The 13241-nt window shown below is 34.1% G+C and overlaps 1 protein-coding gene across 1 annotated transcript in view; it reads left to right on the plus strand.

The window, feature by feature from the left end:
• RYR2 (ryanodine receptor 2) overlaps nucleotides 1-13241 on the plus strand; it is a 339366-nt gene that overhangs the window by 260534 nt on the left and 65591 nt on the right. The window contains exons 63-68 of the mRNA XM_030446731.1: nucleotides 801-850; nucleotides 4655-4715; nucleotides 6112-6350; nucleotides 8465-8546; nucleotides 10508-10638; nucleotides 11714-12034. Coding sequence (XP_030302591.1) covers nucleotides 801-850; nucleotides 4655-4715; nucleotides 6112-6350; nucleotides 8465-8546; nucleotides 10508-10638; nucleotides 11714-12034 — 884 coding nt within the window. The remainder of the gene's footprint in view (nucleotides 1-800; nucleotides 851-4654; nucleotides 4716-6111; nucleotides 6351-8464; nucleotides 8547-10507; nucleotides 10639-11713; nucleotides 12035-13241) is intronic.

A 13241-nucleotide genomic window follows, 5' to 3' on the forward strand; every position in this document is an offset into this window, starting at 1 on the left:
AATGTTCATGTCATTTATAGCAGCTGAGGTGTTTTACAGTGTAACCAAGGCAATAAAAATTGATGTTGCTCTCAGAGAAAATTCTCAGACTGGATTAGATAACAAAGATTGAGCTAACCTCTCCTAAATCTGGAGGCCAGGTCAGTTTGGGTGCACACAGTGTGTTCCTGCTACTATGAATTAGCACAGAACTTCATTGAGATGTGTTCTATATCAGACACTGCTCATCAGCACAGGAAGTAATTCAAACATAAAGTAATTGATCTCATCCATTTTTGTTGTTTTTAACCATATAAGAGGCTATCTCTCATGTTAATTATGCTTACAAAGCGATGTATTTGAAAAGAAATTCTCATTGTGTTCAAGATGACAAGGTCAAATTTGGGCTAGTTAAACATTTGCCATTAAACACTTCAATTAATCTGATTTCAAATTCTTAGTGTTTGTGGTATCCTGAATAGCACACAAACCATTTTTTTTACTTCTTAAAGCTTTGATGGTTATTTCCTTGTGGGTTATCATAAAAGACGCTTTTATATTAATTAGCTTTGCTTTTAATTTTTTTTTGTTTCTTTAATTATAATATGTGCTTATTTAACCATGTTTGTTAAGAATATGCACTTAAAAACTCTTTCTTTAGTATTCTGTCCCACATTCTGCTCAGATAATTGATTCTTTCTGCGTGACATCATGTTGCTTTTCCTGCTCATATATCAGCTGTTATGTTTTCTTTCTTCTCCCCCCCCTTTTTTTTTTTTCCTTTTCCCTTCTCTTCTCTTTTATTTTCCTTTTGTCTTCAGCCTGTTCTGCAAACTTGGAGTTCTTGTCAGGCATAGGATTTCACTGTTTGGTAAGAAGACCCTTGACAAATACTAGCATGGCCATCACTTGGTTTTCTTTGCCATTTTTGCATTGTGTTATGTGCTGCTTTGGTGCATGCTGCATGGCTGAAATGCATGGTCTTCCCAGGCCACTAATTGTTTAGGCTGATAGATCACAGCACCTATTAGAGGGAATAAAAAGCTTATGTAGGTTACCAGTTTGGGATTTCCTGCTTAGTTTTCCATGTATCTTAACTAATAGCTGCATTTCATTATCCTGCCAAAGAATTCTGCTGAGATAATGAGAATTACTAATTCGTGATTTTATTCTAAATTGTTTGGGGAAAACAGAGCATCAGAACTACACATTTGTATTGCAAAGTCATCTGAGAAAATGTGTAGTGGGTTGAAATGCTTACTAATATTCTGTGGAATTCTTAAATATTCCCAGTTGTGCTTTGACACCACATACGCATGTGTGATATCTTTCTGGTATCATTTGTATTTAGCAGGAGCTTGGCCTTTGTCTTCTGCTGTGTGAAAATCACTTAATTGAAGTCAATTTGAAGTCTGTATCATGTGCATACATCAATATGTGGCACAGTAATTTATTCTGCAATTTTTTCTTATGCCATTATGAGAAGGTAGTTCAAATAGTACATCCTATGCTTCTAAAGCTTCTCTAGTGAATGGATTGCAAATTTCAACACCCATGAATATACTTAATTGGGTAATAAGCTAGTGAATTGGAATTTGGTTAAGATAACATGAATCTAACTCAATTCCTACATATTTCATTGAATATTAAGGGAAGGAACCCGCTGCAGCAGTGTGGTGTTTAAAAAGCTTACAGACCATTATGAAAGCCAATAAACTGAGAAGAAAGATTGGAAGTTATTTTGGGATATCAGTTTTAAATATGTTTAATATGTTGAAATATATTTAAATATATTTTGGGATGAGCTGAGTGGATTTGCTTGTAAAGCCAAAAGATCGTAAGAGGAATGGAGTTATTTCTGCAGCTGTGTGGCATTGTTGCAGCTTTTTCTAAAGGGTGGAGTATGTCACAAAGGTACAAATAAGCTCTGGTTTGTACCCTAGGTTGTTTCTTCAAAGAATGGACTAGCTTAGGTTTACTATTGAAATTTTGCAAATATTTTTCTTTATTGTGTGAATTTGTTTTTCTGACTTCTTTTTCCCAAATATGTAAGAGTTGAAGTTAAAAATCTAAGTCAATGCAACATTCTTCAGTACTAAAGATCTTGTCCCTCCCACATCTCAGCTTGGTTATTTCCTTTTGTTTGGCTGGGTTCGAGTGGTAGAAGGAGATAAGTCAGGTGGGAAATGTAATGGTTTTTTTCCATGAGTTATGACAAGGTCACCATAAGACTCTGGAACATGGTCAGTTACTGTGGACCAGCTACCTCAAGTCCCCTTATGATTTACCTTACCATGACAGTGAATTACATCACACTGGAAAACCTGATCAAAACAATTGCACTTCAGCAAAACCAAGGGCTGTATAGAAGAGGGAACAAAGCTCCTGAAGACAGCTTCTGAGCACAGCTGGGGCTGAGAAAGTTATTGGTGTGATGTGAAGGCATTTTGAATGGGCAAGAGTTACTCAAGAATAACCTTCATGGTTAGTAGGGAGTTTGCCAAATAGCAAAATGCTATGGAGTTTTGCTTAATAGATGTTTTCTGTTATTGTAACTTTGAATGGTACTTCTGAAGATACAGCTACAGGTGTGAAAGTCATTAGCAGAAGTCCTGTAGCTTAAACTGAACTCACAAGTCTGGGTAAACATGGACATTATTCAAGCAAGTCTTCCAGAATGAGCTTTAACAGTTAATTGTATTGGATACCTAAGAGTGCCACTGGGATTAAGGAGTTGTGATTCAGTGTGGCATTATTATTTCTTTACACTGTGAAAAGTGAACTGATTTTGAACCCAATAATTTACTGTTTGAGAGCTGTAGCTGTGCAGTAAGGCTATATTGATTTACTTTCATTATTATTAGTGGGCTGAATTTGAAAGTTTTTGGTGAATAATTTTGGTGATTTGAGCATTTGAATGAAAATTTCTTAATTAATATTTTATATATATATATATATGACTGGTTTGATTCACTTTTTACTTTGTTTAAATCTCAAGTCTGTAAGTAAAATAATTTATAGTAAATATAGAAGTACTATGGAAGTAGTCTCTTAGAAATAACATAGTATGGCAATATAAAACTGTGCAACCTGAAACAAAAATTAGCTAAGATGTCCAATAAAAAAGGTTTTTCTCACTCCTTTTTTTGGAATGCAGAAAAATTAATCAGAGGAGTTTGTAAAAAGACACAGAAAGCTTTCTCTGCCCAGTGTCATACTGAGTTTGCAAGTGTCCTTTCGGTGAGGCATCTTGGATTCAGTATCTGTAGCACTTTTTCAATATAGCAAGACTTCTTCCCTCCTGATACTATGAGACAGCTTTCTAATGTATGACTGCATCTCAGATTAAAGAAACTGAGCTGTGCAGTTAATGGAATCAACTGGATTTGTAATACATGCTGAAAGGTGATCCAGTCATCAGCCTTCTCTAACAGTTTTAGCATTAAAACCTCTAGAATTCATGTTGTTTAGCATTTGCATCTACTCATCCCCTATTGGTTTGGGTTGTGTGAAGAGTTCCTTTAAGGAACAGCTATTCAGTTCTTATGCTATTCAACTGTACTTATCACCTTCTTCTCTTTCATGATGTAATGAAATTTATAATGCACATTCGTTATTACATCAGAGTGTTTTCTATTTAGTTTTCAGACTTCTGAAAACCAAGAACATTTTTAATTAATAAAAAAATTTTAATAAAACTACATACATACACTACAAAAGTTACACACTGCATACATACTGGAAAAGGTTATAACTCTACTTTCCTTAGAGAACACCTTCTTTTGGGTTTCATAACTCAGTTTAAGAAAATTCTGGCATTCTGAAGTTGATGTCTAAACTTAGTCTGGAATCAAACTGATTCTTGAAACATTCAATAAAGGGTTTTATATATGTGTCCTGCAGGACACATTCCAGGAAAGAAGCTCCATGATAATTTTAAAAGATTTTTGAAGGAAATAAATTATTAAATAATATCTGGGTCAAACTTGTGTAGCCTAAATCTACCCTGGATTCACCTCTAAGTGAACTTAGAGGTGGCCTGTATAGTGCAGCATCTTAGAATGGACATATGCATACAAGGCATGTGGTGTGTAAGTTCTTTTTTTACATACTTCAGTGTGAAAAAAGGAATTGATATGAGAGATGAATTTTTTGTCAGAGCCTGTTACTTGTGTGGGCCACATCTGAATCGACTATAAATGGCTGCAGCTTATTGGTAACAGCAGGGAGCTAACCCTTTTTGATGAAGTTTTATATAAATGTTCTCTTCCTGAATAGCAGCTTGAAAGTGAACAGCTTTTATGTTACTAAGAGCAGGAAGATAAATGTTCAGATAAAATTGAATCAATTAAAACAAAATTTATAGAACTTAAATGAAAACCAGACGAGACACTGTGGCTCTAATTAACCCCACATTTAAATGCTTCCATCTTGACTGCCTCAGCTGTTTGATGAGAGATGCTTTACTGCCTCCAGTTACTGCATTTGTGTAAACAAGGCTAAAACAACAAACTGCATGTTTTTTAACTTCAATGTTAAAATTATGCAGAAGTTCAGTTGTTCTCCTGCTATGTCATGTACTATTTCATTACAACCAGAGATAGCTTTAGCAGAATGCAGGTATGCTATACATTATGCTCAGCTTAATTGGTGGATTATTTTCTTCCCTGTTTAGGAAATGATGCAACATCAATAGTCAACTGTCTTCACATACTGGGCCAGACCTTGGATGCAAGGTAATACTGAATATATTTTCTAAAATAGAAGAAAATAATTTAAGAAAATTGGGCAGTGAGATATGGACTACCTGTGTTGCATTTAAGAGGTTATAATACTTCTTGAGTATTATAACTCAAGAAGTTATAATACTGCAAAGAATTTCCATTGCACAGTAGTTGAATTACTAGATAGATGGTTACTAGGAATTGGCAGGGCAATATATTCATTAACATACATATTCATTAATATACATAGCATATTCATGTAGTGTTGGTTATCTGTTCTCAGAGTTGACTTTTAGATCCTTGCAGCTGTGCAACAAAACATGACACTTTAAACTACCTCGATGGTAACCTAAGATATTTTTTTTCATTTTCCATTTACTCTCAATGGGATTACAGACAGCTCCTTTTCTCAGTGTCTTCACAGTGTCTTAAATGAACAAATTTTACTTTCCATTTGCTGTGAGGCCAAATCATGATTGTTGTTGATTAGTAGAGCTCAGCTGTTGCCTGGTAATCCTTTAGGTTACAATATCTTGATTTTTATCATGAACAGTCCATGCTCTATGTGGTCATATAGATGGAATATGGATACAGTTGGAGATCACCAATTCAGCTCTTGGTAGAGATATATAAATATCTCCTTATGGGAATTAAGGGATTCACTGAGGTTACACGAAAGTTAGAAAATACTGCCATTGAAACTGTATTTATTCTCTCTGTAAAACAAAAAAAACCCAAGCAAGAAACCAAAAAAGCTGGACTGTTATTCAATTTACAAAAGAATTTCACCTGTATTTATTTCATGCATGCCCAATGGATAAATGGATACTTTCTTTAAACAAAGGATATTTGTATTTGAGGTATTTACACCAAATAAGGTAATAATTCTTATGGATCATTTCAATACGTAGCAGAATGTGGTGTTATAGTTACATAATCAATGGATCTATTTATTGAATTTTAAATAAATGTGATTTTTTTTCTATCTTTTGTGATGCCCTAATCCTTGATATAGAAATATGGCTCTCATGGTTGAAAAGACTTTCTGAGCTCTAGCTTGAGATAGTTCTATTCATAGAGTCATAAACTGAAAATTTAATTATTATTCTTTCTTGATAAATGATTTTTTCCCACCTAAAAAGACAAAGAAATCACTTAATTTATAAATGTAAACGGACACTGTTTTCTCAACAGGGAACCAGATAAAATATCCTTGAGTTCTGCAGCATGCCTATGAAATATTTCCTCAGTAGGTTGTTCTGCTATGAGAAGACTTCACAATATCAATAGATGAAAGACTTTTTTTTTCAGATCTTTATTATCTGCTTCATGCAAGTGTGCTGTTGGCTTTATCCCATGCTTTTCTAATAGAAAATTCTTTTTCATTCTTGTTGTATGATACATGCAGGACCGTGATGAAGACTGGCCTGGAATCTGTTCGGATGGCATTGAGAGCATTTTTGGACAATGCTGCTGAAGATCTGGAGAAAACATTGGAAAATCTTAAGCAAGGCCAGTTTACACACAGCAGAAACCAGCCAAAGGGAGTTACACAAATCATTAATTATACCACAGTTGCACTCCTGCCAGTGCTATCATCATTATTTGAGCATATTGGACAGCACCAGTTTGGGGAGGATTTGATATGTACGTATTATTTAGAAGTGTCTTGTCACTAAAATATGGGTAGTGTGAGGCAGTAAGTGTTATTAGGCTTGCAGTTCTGTTAGGGAAGGACAAATCCCTTGACATTTGGGCAAACTTGTCATTGATTTTATCAAACACTTGCCATAATTGACCTAGAGCAGTCTGAATGTTTTAGTTGCCTTTGTGTAAATACTATAGAAGATGTAGCTGTCATTAGACAGAAGATCTGTGTTTGTAACTTTACCATAGATTTACCTTAATTTTTGTTTGAAAAGTTCCTCTGTATAAGTTAATTTGTCTTTTTTCTGTCTGTAAATAAGGTTATACTATAGGAATTATATTATTCCATGCCCCATGCACCTTGAATGAGTTTCAATTAGCTGAGCATTTGGGTGGGTGCATCTTAGATCCTAAGGAGAAGTGGAAGAAGCTCCTGAACAATTCAGGAACCTGTGAAGGTTAACTCAGGGAAATAACTGAGAGAAGAACTAGAAGGAAAGAATATAAAATTGTGGGCTTTTTTTTCTTTTTAGAATATGAAAAAAGTATTATTTAAAATAGCATTGAGATTTTTAAAATGTTTTGTTGTTTGTTTTTTTTTTTTAATTTGGAATTGTATTGATAGATTTGAGCCTGAAAAGATTTTAAAAATCAGTTTTTCTCATTCAAGTATATATGAAGTATAATAAATAGACAGGAATCTATGACTGAATCCAAATAAAGTAATCTGTGGGGTTCACGTGTATCACTTGTAACTCTTAAACCACGTTTTCACACAGCATCAAGCTCATGCCCTGTATAATTTTTGATCTCTGGCATTCTTTTAATACTTTATTACTTAAGCTGGCATTTTTAATCAGCTATTCTACATACATCATACTGGTGTCAAGCACTCAATTTAGAATTCATAAACTGAGAAAGAATAATTAAATGGTACCAACCTCTTTTGTTTAGAGATTAGTTGGAAAGGCTATTTTTTCTTACATATAACTGCTCTTTACATCTTGTTAATAAAATTACCTTATTTGTACTACTCTGCTGACAAGCATCCTGACCTAGTACTTGTACCCAGGAGTACTGGTGCATGTAGAGTACTCCATGGACTGATTGGAGGCTCAGAGTATCTGAGGTTACTTATTATGTAAAAATATTGAGTTCCAAGATGATCTGAACTAAAAATTGTGGAAAAAAAAAACAGACTATGCAGCTTTGATGCATCATTTTCAAGACTCTTGCAGACCATTGAGTCTTAGTTCTTTGTTCCTCCCAACATTTTGTTGCACACTGGGGGAAGACATGAGCAGTGTGGGAGACAATAGAAAAAACATATACAGAAAGAATGGGAGCCTTGTCCTCCGTGATAGTACTTATGCTGTTGTTCAGCTATTACTGAATATTGCATTGAAATAACATTTTTTTCAACTAGATGTGGAGATTTTTCTCACACTTTTCGAACAAACCTTTCATAATTTCAGAACATCCTTTGGTGAAATATTCCTATTTAGATTATTATTTTTAAAAATCCTTTGACAGACTGTAGTGTAAATGTGTTAGCTGGTATCTCTGTCTTTTTTTAGAGGATAAACTGTGATTACAAGAACTAAGTAAAATAAGTATCTGCTTAACAGGGTCTCCTTCGTTTTGTAATGTATATTATGTAGTGGTATCACATTTGTAAATTGATTTATTCCCTGATACTTTTTTTTTTTTTAGCTTTTAGCACTTCATTTGGTTTCCCATGAAATTTTCTTAAGTGATACAAACTAGAAAAGATTTGCTGACACTTTTTTTTTTTTTTAGCTGCTAACTTAAGAAATTCTCAGACCTTGCAGTTAGATGTTATCTGTAAAAAGCTTGATATGCCAATAATTTCAGAAATGCTTACTGTCTTAGCTGGTAACTTGGTATTAAAGTCAATGAAAGTTTTGAGTGAAAACTATGCCACTTAGTGGCCAGAGGGCTTTTTTTATTTTTAGAGAATGATTTCTGTGGATTGTCTTTGATAGCTTAATATTATTGATTCAACTATTGTCCTAAAAATTTTATTTTAGTTCCATAGAAGTGCATTGCAAAGAGAAATCTCCTTATACCTATCATTTCTTTCTTCTCTTTAGTGGAAGATGTTCAGGTCTCCTGTTACAGAATACTGTCCAGTTTATATGCTCTGGGAACCAGCAAGAGCATTTATGTAGAGAGGTAAGAAGAAAGTGTTCCTTTATTTTTAATATTTGTGCTTATATTCAGTTTCTTGAATATGCAGTTCAAAAATTATTATAAGAAATTGCTGTTGGAAAGGTATCTTGAGGGGAAAAAAGGTGCTCAGATGTTAACTGAGATGCAACAGCATTTATTATAATATGCTCAAAGTGTTGCATTATGATTGTCAAAATATATCTCCTAATTAAAATAAAAATTACAAATAAAATTATCTGACTTCACATTAAATATCACTTAAAGTTCAACTGGGGAATTGTAAATATATGTCATTCAGCTCATCTATTATAATTCTTCCCTATATACTGTTTAATTGTGATGTATATTTCACCCTCATTACACTAAATTCAATTTAATTTGTCACTCATATAACACTACTTCTTTTCCTCTCAATTACCCCGGGAAATGAGGCTTTATAATAGCCCTTTTTGTGCATCTGTGTGAGTGCTAAGTCCCCTCTGAGTTACATTTGGTCTTTGTAAACCATTTTCAGCCAAAAGGTAGAGTTACCCAGGTAATTCAGTCCTTACAACTGAACAGTTGCCTCTCATGACTGTTCTGAATGAAGGCTAAACAGAATTCCTGAATTTCAGGTATTGGTAGCAGTTATTTTGGAGCTCATATCTCTCTACTGTCTACCAAATCAACCTGTGCATAACTCTCTATACCAGCCTCAGGACATACCCTTGCTTGGTGGCAGTATCTTAGGAAATATCATGAAAAAATGATGTAACAAAAGTAACAAAATACATGTGTGGGAAGTAAGGTTTTGTTAGTTTCATAAGGGATATAAAATAACTTAGATTTGGTATTTGGAAAATAAATGATGTGGGGTTTGTATTTGAGATGAAACATGTCAATGGGATAATCTCTGTGTATGGTTGTCTTCAATCATTATGACAAATGAAAATCACAGCATGATCTTTACAGGTGTGTGGGATGGGTGTTTTGTTTATGAAGATCTAATGAAAAATAAACAAAGGCAGACAGAGCAAACAGGAGAAATAACTATGGGAATGACATTAGATTTTACAAAATCAAGTTTAATGAGTTAGTTCTAGAAAGAGTATAAGTTCCTAAAATGAGATAAATTATAGACTGAAGATAAGTCATGTTAAATTACAAGATCAGTTTGTAGGCCTTCTTAAAATTTTTAATTGGAAGTTCCACGGGCCTTCTGGATTGCTGTGATCTGTGAGGCTCAGCTTCAGCAGCTAAGGGTTTCTCACATATCTAAAATCTGCTCCAATCAACTGAACTGAAAACCAGAGATAATCATTTTATCTGTCTCCTGAAGGACCCAAGTGAGGTGACAGGGGATCAGAGACAGCCTTGTTACAATTTTGATAATCAGAATTCATTAAGTGTGTCAAATAAGCATTGCTGTTTATTTAAAGAGATTCTAACAATGCCTTTGTCCAAAATTTTCAGAGGTATTGATCAATAGAAGCAATTTCCCACTCTCTGAAGAGCTTGACTTTCATCATAAGCCAAGGTCTGATTATTACTGGTTCTCAGGAAAAAGAAATTCTTTCACTCAAATAAAAACCAGTTGTATTTGATCTCTTGGCCTCGATTAATCTATCAGAGATGTGGAGTCACTAATGCTGAGAGGAAAGTATTAGAACAGGAGGCATTGTTATGATGACTTTGCATTTCCCTGTGTGTTCCTCATTTGCTCACAGCTGAGTTGGCCTCCTTTGCCTTTTCGTGTCTTAGTATTTCATTCATATATTAGCAGAGGGTAGCTGGACTTCAGCTTCTCTTACCTATTCTTGTGCTGATGATCCTATAAATATCCTGACTTGTCTCTTTGACAAGTCAAAATAGAAAAAAAAATTAAAAAAAAAATTAAAATAAAAATCATGCTGTTGTATATCTACCCTGAGGGTGTAATCAGTCATAAAAGATGTGTGTACTTAACAATTCTTGTTAATTCACAGGCAACGATCAGCACTAGGAGAATGTTTGGCTGCTTTCTCAGGTGCCTTTCCAGTGGCTTTTTTGGAAACACATTTGAACAAACATAATATCTACTCCATCTACAACACCAAGAATGCAAGAGACAGAGCAGGTATTTCCAGAAACTCATATGATGGTTATGAAAACACAATTTTGCTATAAATGCTGCTTACTTTAACACATTTATTTTTGAATACTCTTATAGAACAATAATTTTCTTATAATCTCTTCATTGTATTTCTTTCCAAAATTGATGAGCTAAGTCTGGTAAAACTGATTATCTTATTTTTCTAGATACCCATGCTTTAATTTTGAGATCCCATTCTCAAAATAGAATTTTGTAATCAGTGAATCTAAATATTTGATAATAAAATTATGTATTATAATCAGGAACTTCAGTTTTCATACACAATATTGGGTCCCTACAACATACATGCAATTGAAGTAAAATACCTTTGTCTGTATTAAGTAGATAATATACCCTTAAAACTAACTACACTGCAAAGTGGTGTGTAAGTTGTCCTTCTTTGTTTGAAATACTAGACACTACAGATACTTCCAGTAATATTATCTGTTTATTTTGCATATATTTTTTTGTTCCATTCTAAAACTTCTGATGTTTCTTATGCTAAAGCACAGACGTTGAATAGGTTCATATGCACTTATTCCTATGTTAAACAGAAGTTGCAGTAGAACTGTACAAACTGCATTATGCTGAGTGTGAATAGTACCACAGATATATATAAATGACTGCTTAAGATGGTATTTTATAACTTCACCTATATTTTTAAGAAAGAGAGTTTACCACATCTACTCTTCAAAGAGCTGTAGTATCTTATCTTGAAAAAATCAACCAGTGTGCTTACTTACCAGATATAATCTAGCTATTCTAATACATCTAGTAAGACAATAAACTGGTCTTTCATAGATTTTTAACAGCAATTTGAATTTATTTTCCAAAATAAATTCTCTTCTCTCTCAAAAGAATTTCTCTCTTTAAGGAGACTACAGTAGCTGTATAAAAGGTATTTTGGGTCTAAATAGGGGAAGAGGCTGGTTTGGGAAATAAGTGGAAAAATAAATGAATTTACTTAATAGAAAAAAAAAGTTTAATGGAGTAGCTATTGAAAAGAATTATTTTCCCTCTGTGACTTAGCTTATTGTTTTGGTTTTTGTTTTTTCAATAGTTCTCAATTTGCCTACTAGTGTAGAAGAGGTTTGCCCAAATATTCCTTCCTTGGTGAAGCTAATGGAAGAAATTGTGGAACTGGCAGAGTCTGGTATTCGTTACACACAAATGCCACATATCATGGAAGTGATCCTGCCCATGCTGTGTAGTTACATGTCCCACTGGTGGGAGCATGGCCCAGAAAACAACCCTGACAAGGCTGAAATGTGCTGCACAGCCTTGACCTCAGAGCACATGAACACTCTGTTGGGTAACATATTGAAAATCATCTATAACAATCTTGGCATTGATGAAGGAGCCTGGATGAAGAAATTAGCAGGTAAGATGTAAAAATAAATAAATATGCAAGCAAGCATGTCTGCATATTTGAAGAATGTGTGTATGTATATGTACACACACACACATTGAACTGCCCTCTATTTACACTCTTAAAACTGGAGGAGGGCAAACAGATTTTTCTTTTTCAACAATACAGATCTTGATGAACCAGAAATATTACGTGTAAAGTAAGGGCAGGATTTTTTAACCTCTTAATAAGTAAGATAAAAAGTATGTTAGACTGGTTTTTCCCCAGGATATGCATTTTGCTGTGTATTGAATTAGAAAAGTATAGTTCTTTAGCCCATTTTCATTATGTACCAGGTTTCTATTTGTAGGCATTACACAGTTGATATCCTCTCTGAGCAGTGGACCCTTAAAATACTGTTTTTTAAGCAGTATATCTAACATGTCTATTACAATGAAAAGTGGAAATGCATACACATTTTAGTAATCCTTATATTAACTTGATTGTGGTAATACCTTAAAATATATTTAAAACCAGTTCATTTCACAATCTGTAATTTTACAGTCTGTACAGAAAAGTCACTTAAGTGTTGTGAATTCAGTTTTTCAGTTCATCTTATGACTTTTCAGTACTTACTGGAGTAGGTTTTTTCCTGGTAGTGGTCTGGATTTCTAGTCTTTTGAGGGTTAGTAATGGGATGCACTTTAAGGAGAGGTGGTCACTGCCTGAAATGCTTTGTAATCTAGTGAATTTGTTAAAAGTGGGTTTGCATTAATGGGCCCAGATGAAGTGCTAATTAACATATTCATTTTTATGAGTTACAAAAAGATTGTGTCTTGAATGGCGGGTTGGTGGATGGTTGAATCAGTCTCATTCCTGTCTACACAGAATCCTTCCTGTGTCCCAATGTGCACAAGATAAGCAAGTAAGCAGTTTCAGTAGGTTTGCAAATAACTAAAGTATTCTTTCCAGTTCCACTTCACTCCAGCTAAATTGCAAGGTTCAAAAGAGGAGCCAGTGGCTGAGAAAACTTGTAGGTGCACTGTGTAGCTGTTAGTGTATCCATCCATATACATCCTTAAACAACTTCTACATTGCTCAATAAATTGTATGGTTAAATACCAATATGTTGAGAGAATGCCAGTAAAGAGGCATTTCAATTTTTATGAACTTGCAAGCTTAGTCTTATAGAGTTTTAGTTTCTGCACCCATTGTGGCAACGTAAATTGACTGTGAAATC

Source organism: Calypte anna, chromosome 3, assembly GCF_003957555.1.
Source record: "Calypte anna isolate BGI_N300 chromosome 3, bCalAnn1_v1.p, whole genome shotgun sequence".
Classification (NCBI taxonomy): Eukaryota; Metazoa; Chordata; class Aves; order Apodiformes; family Trochilidae; genus Calypte; species Calypte anna.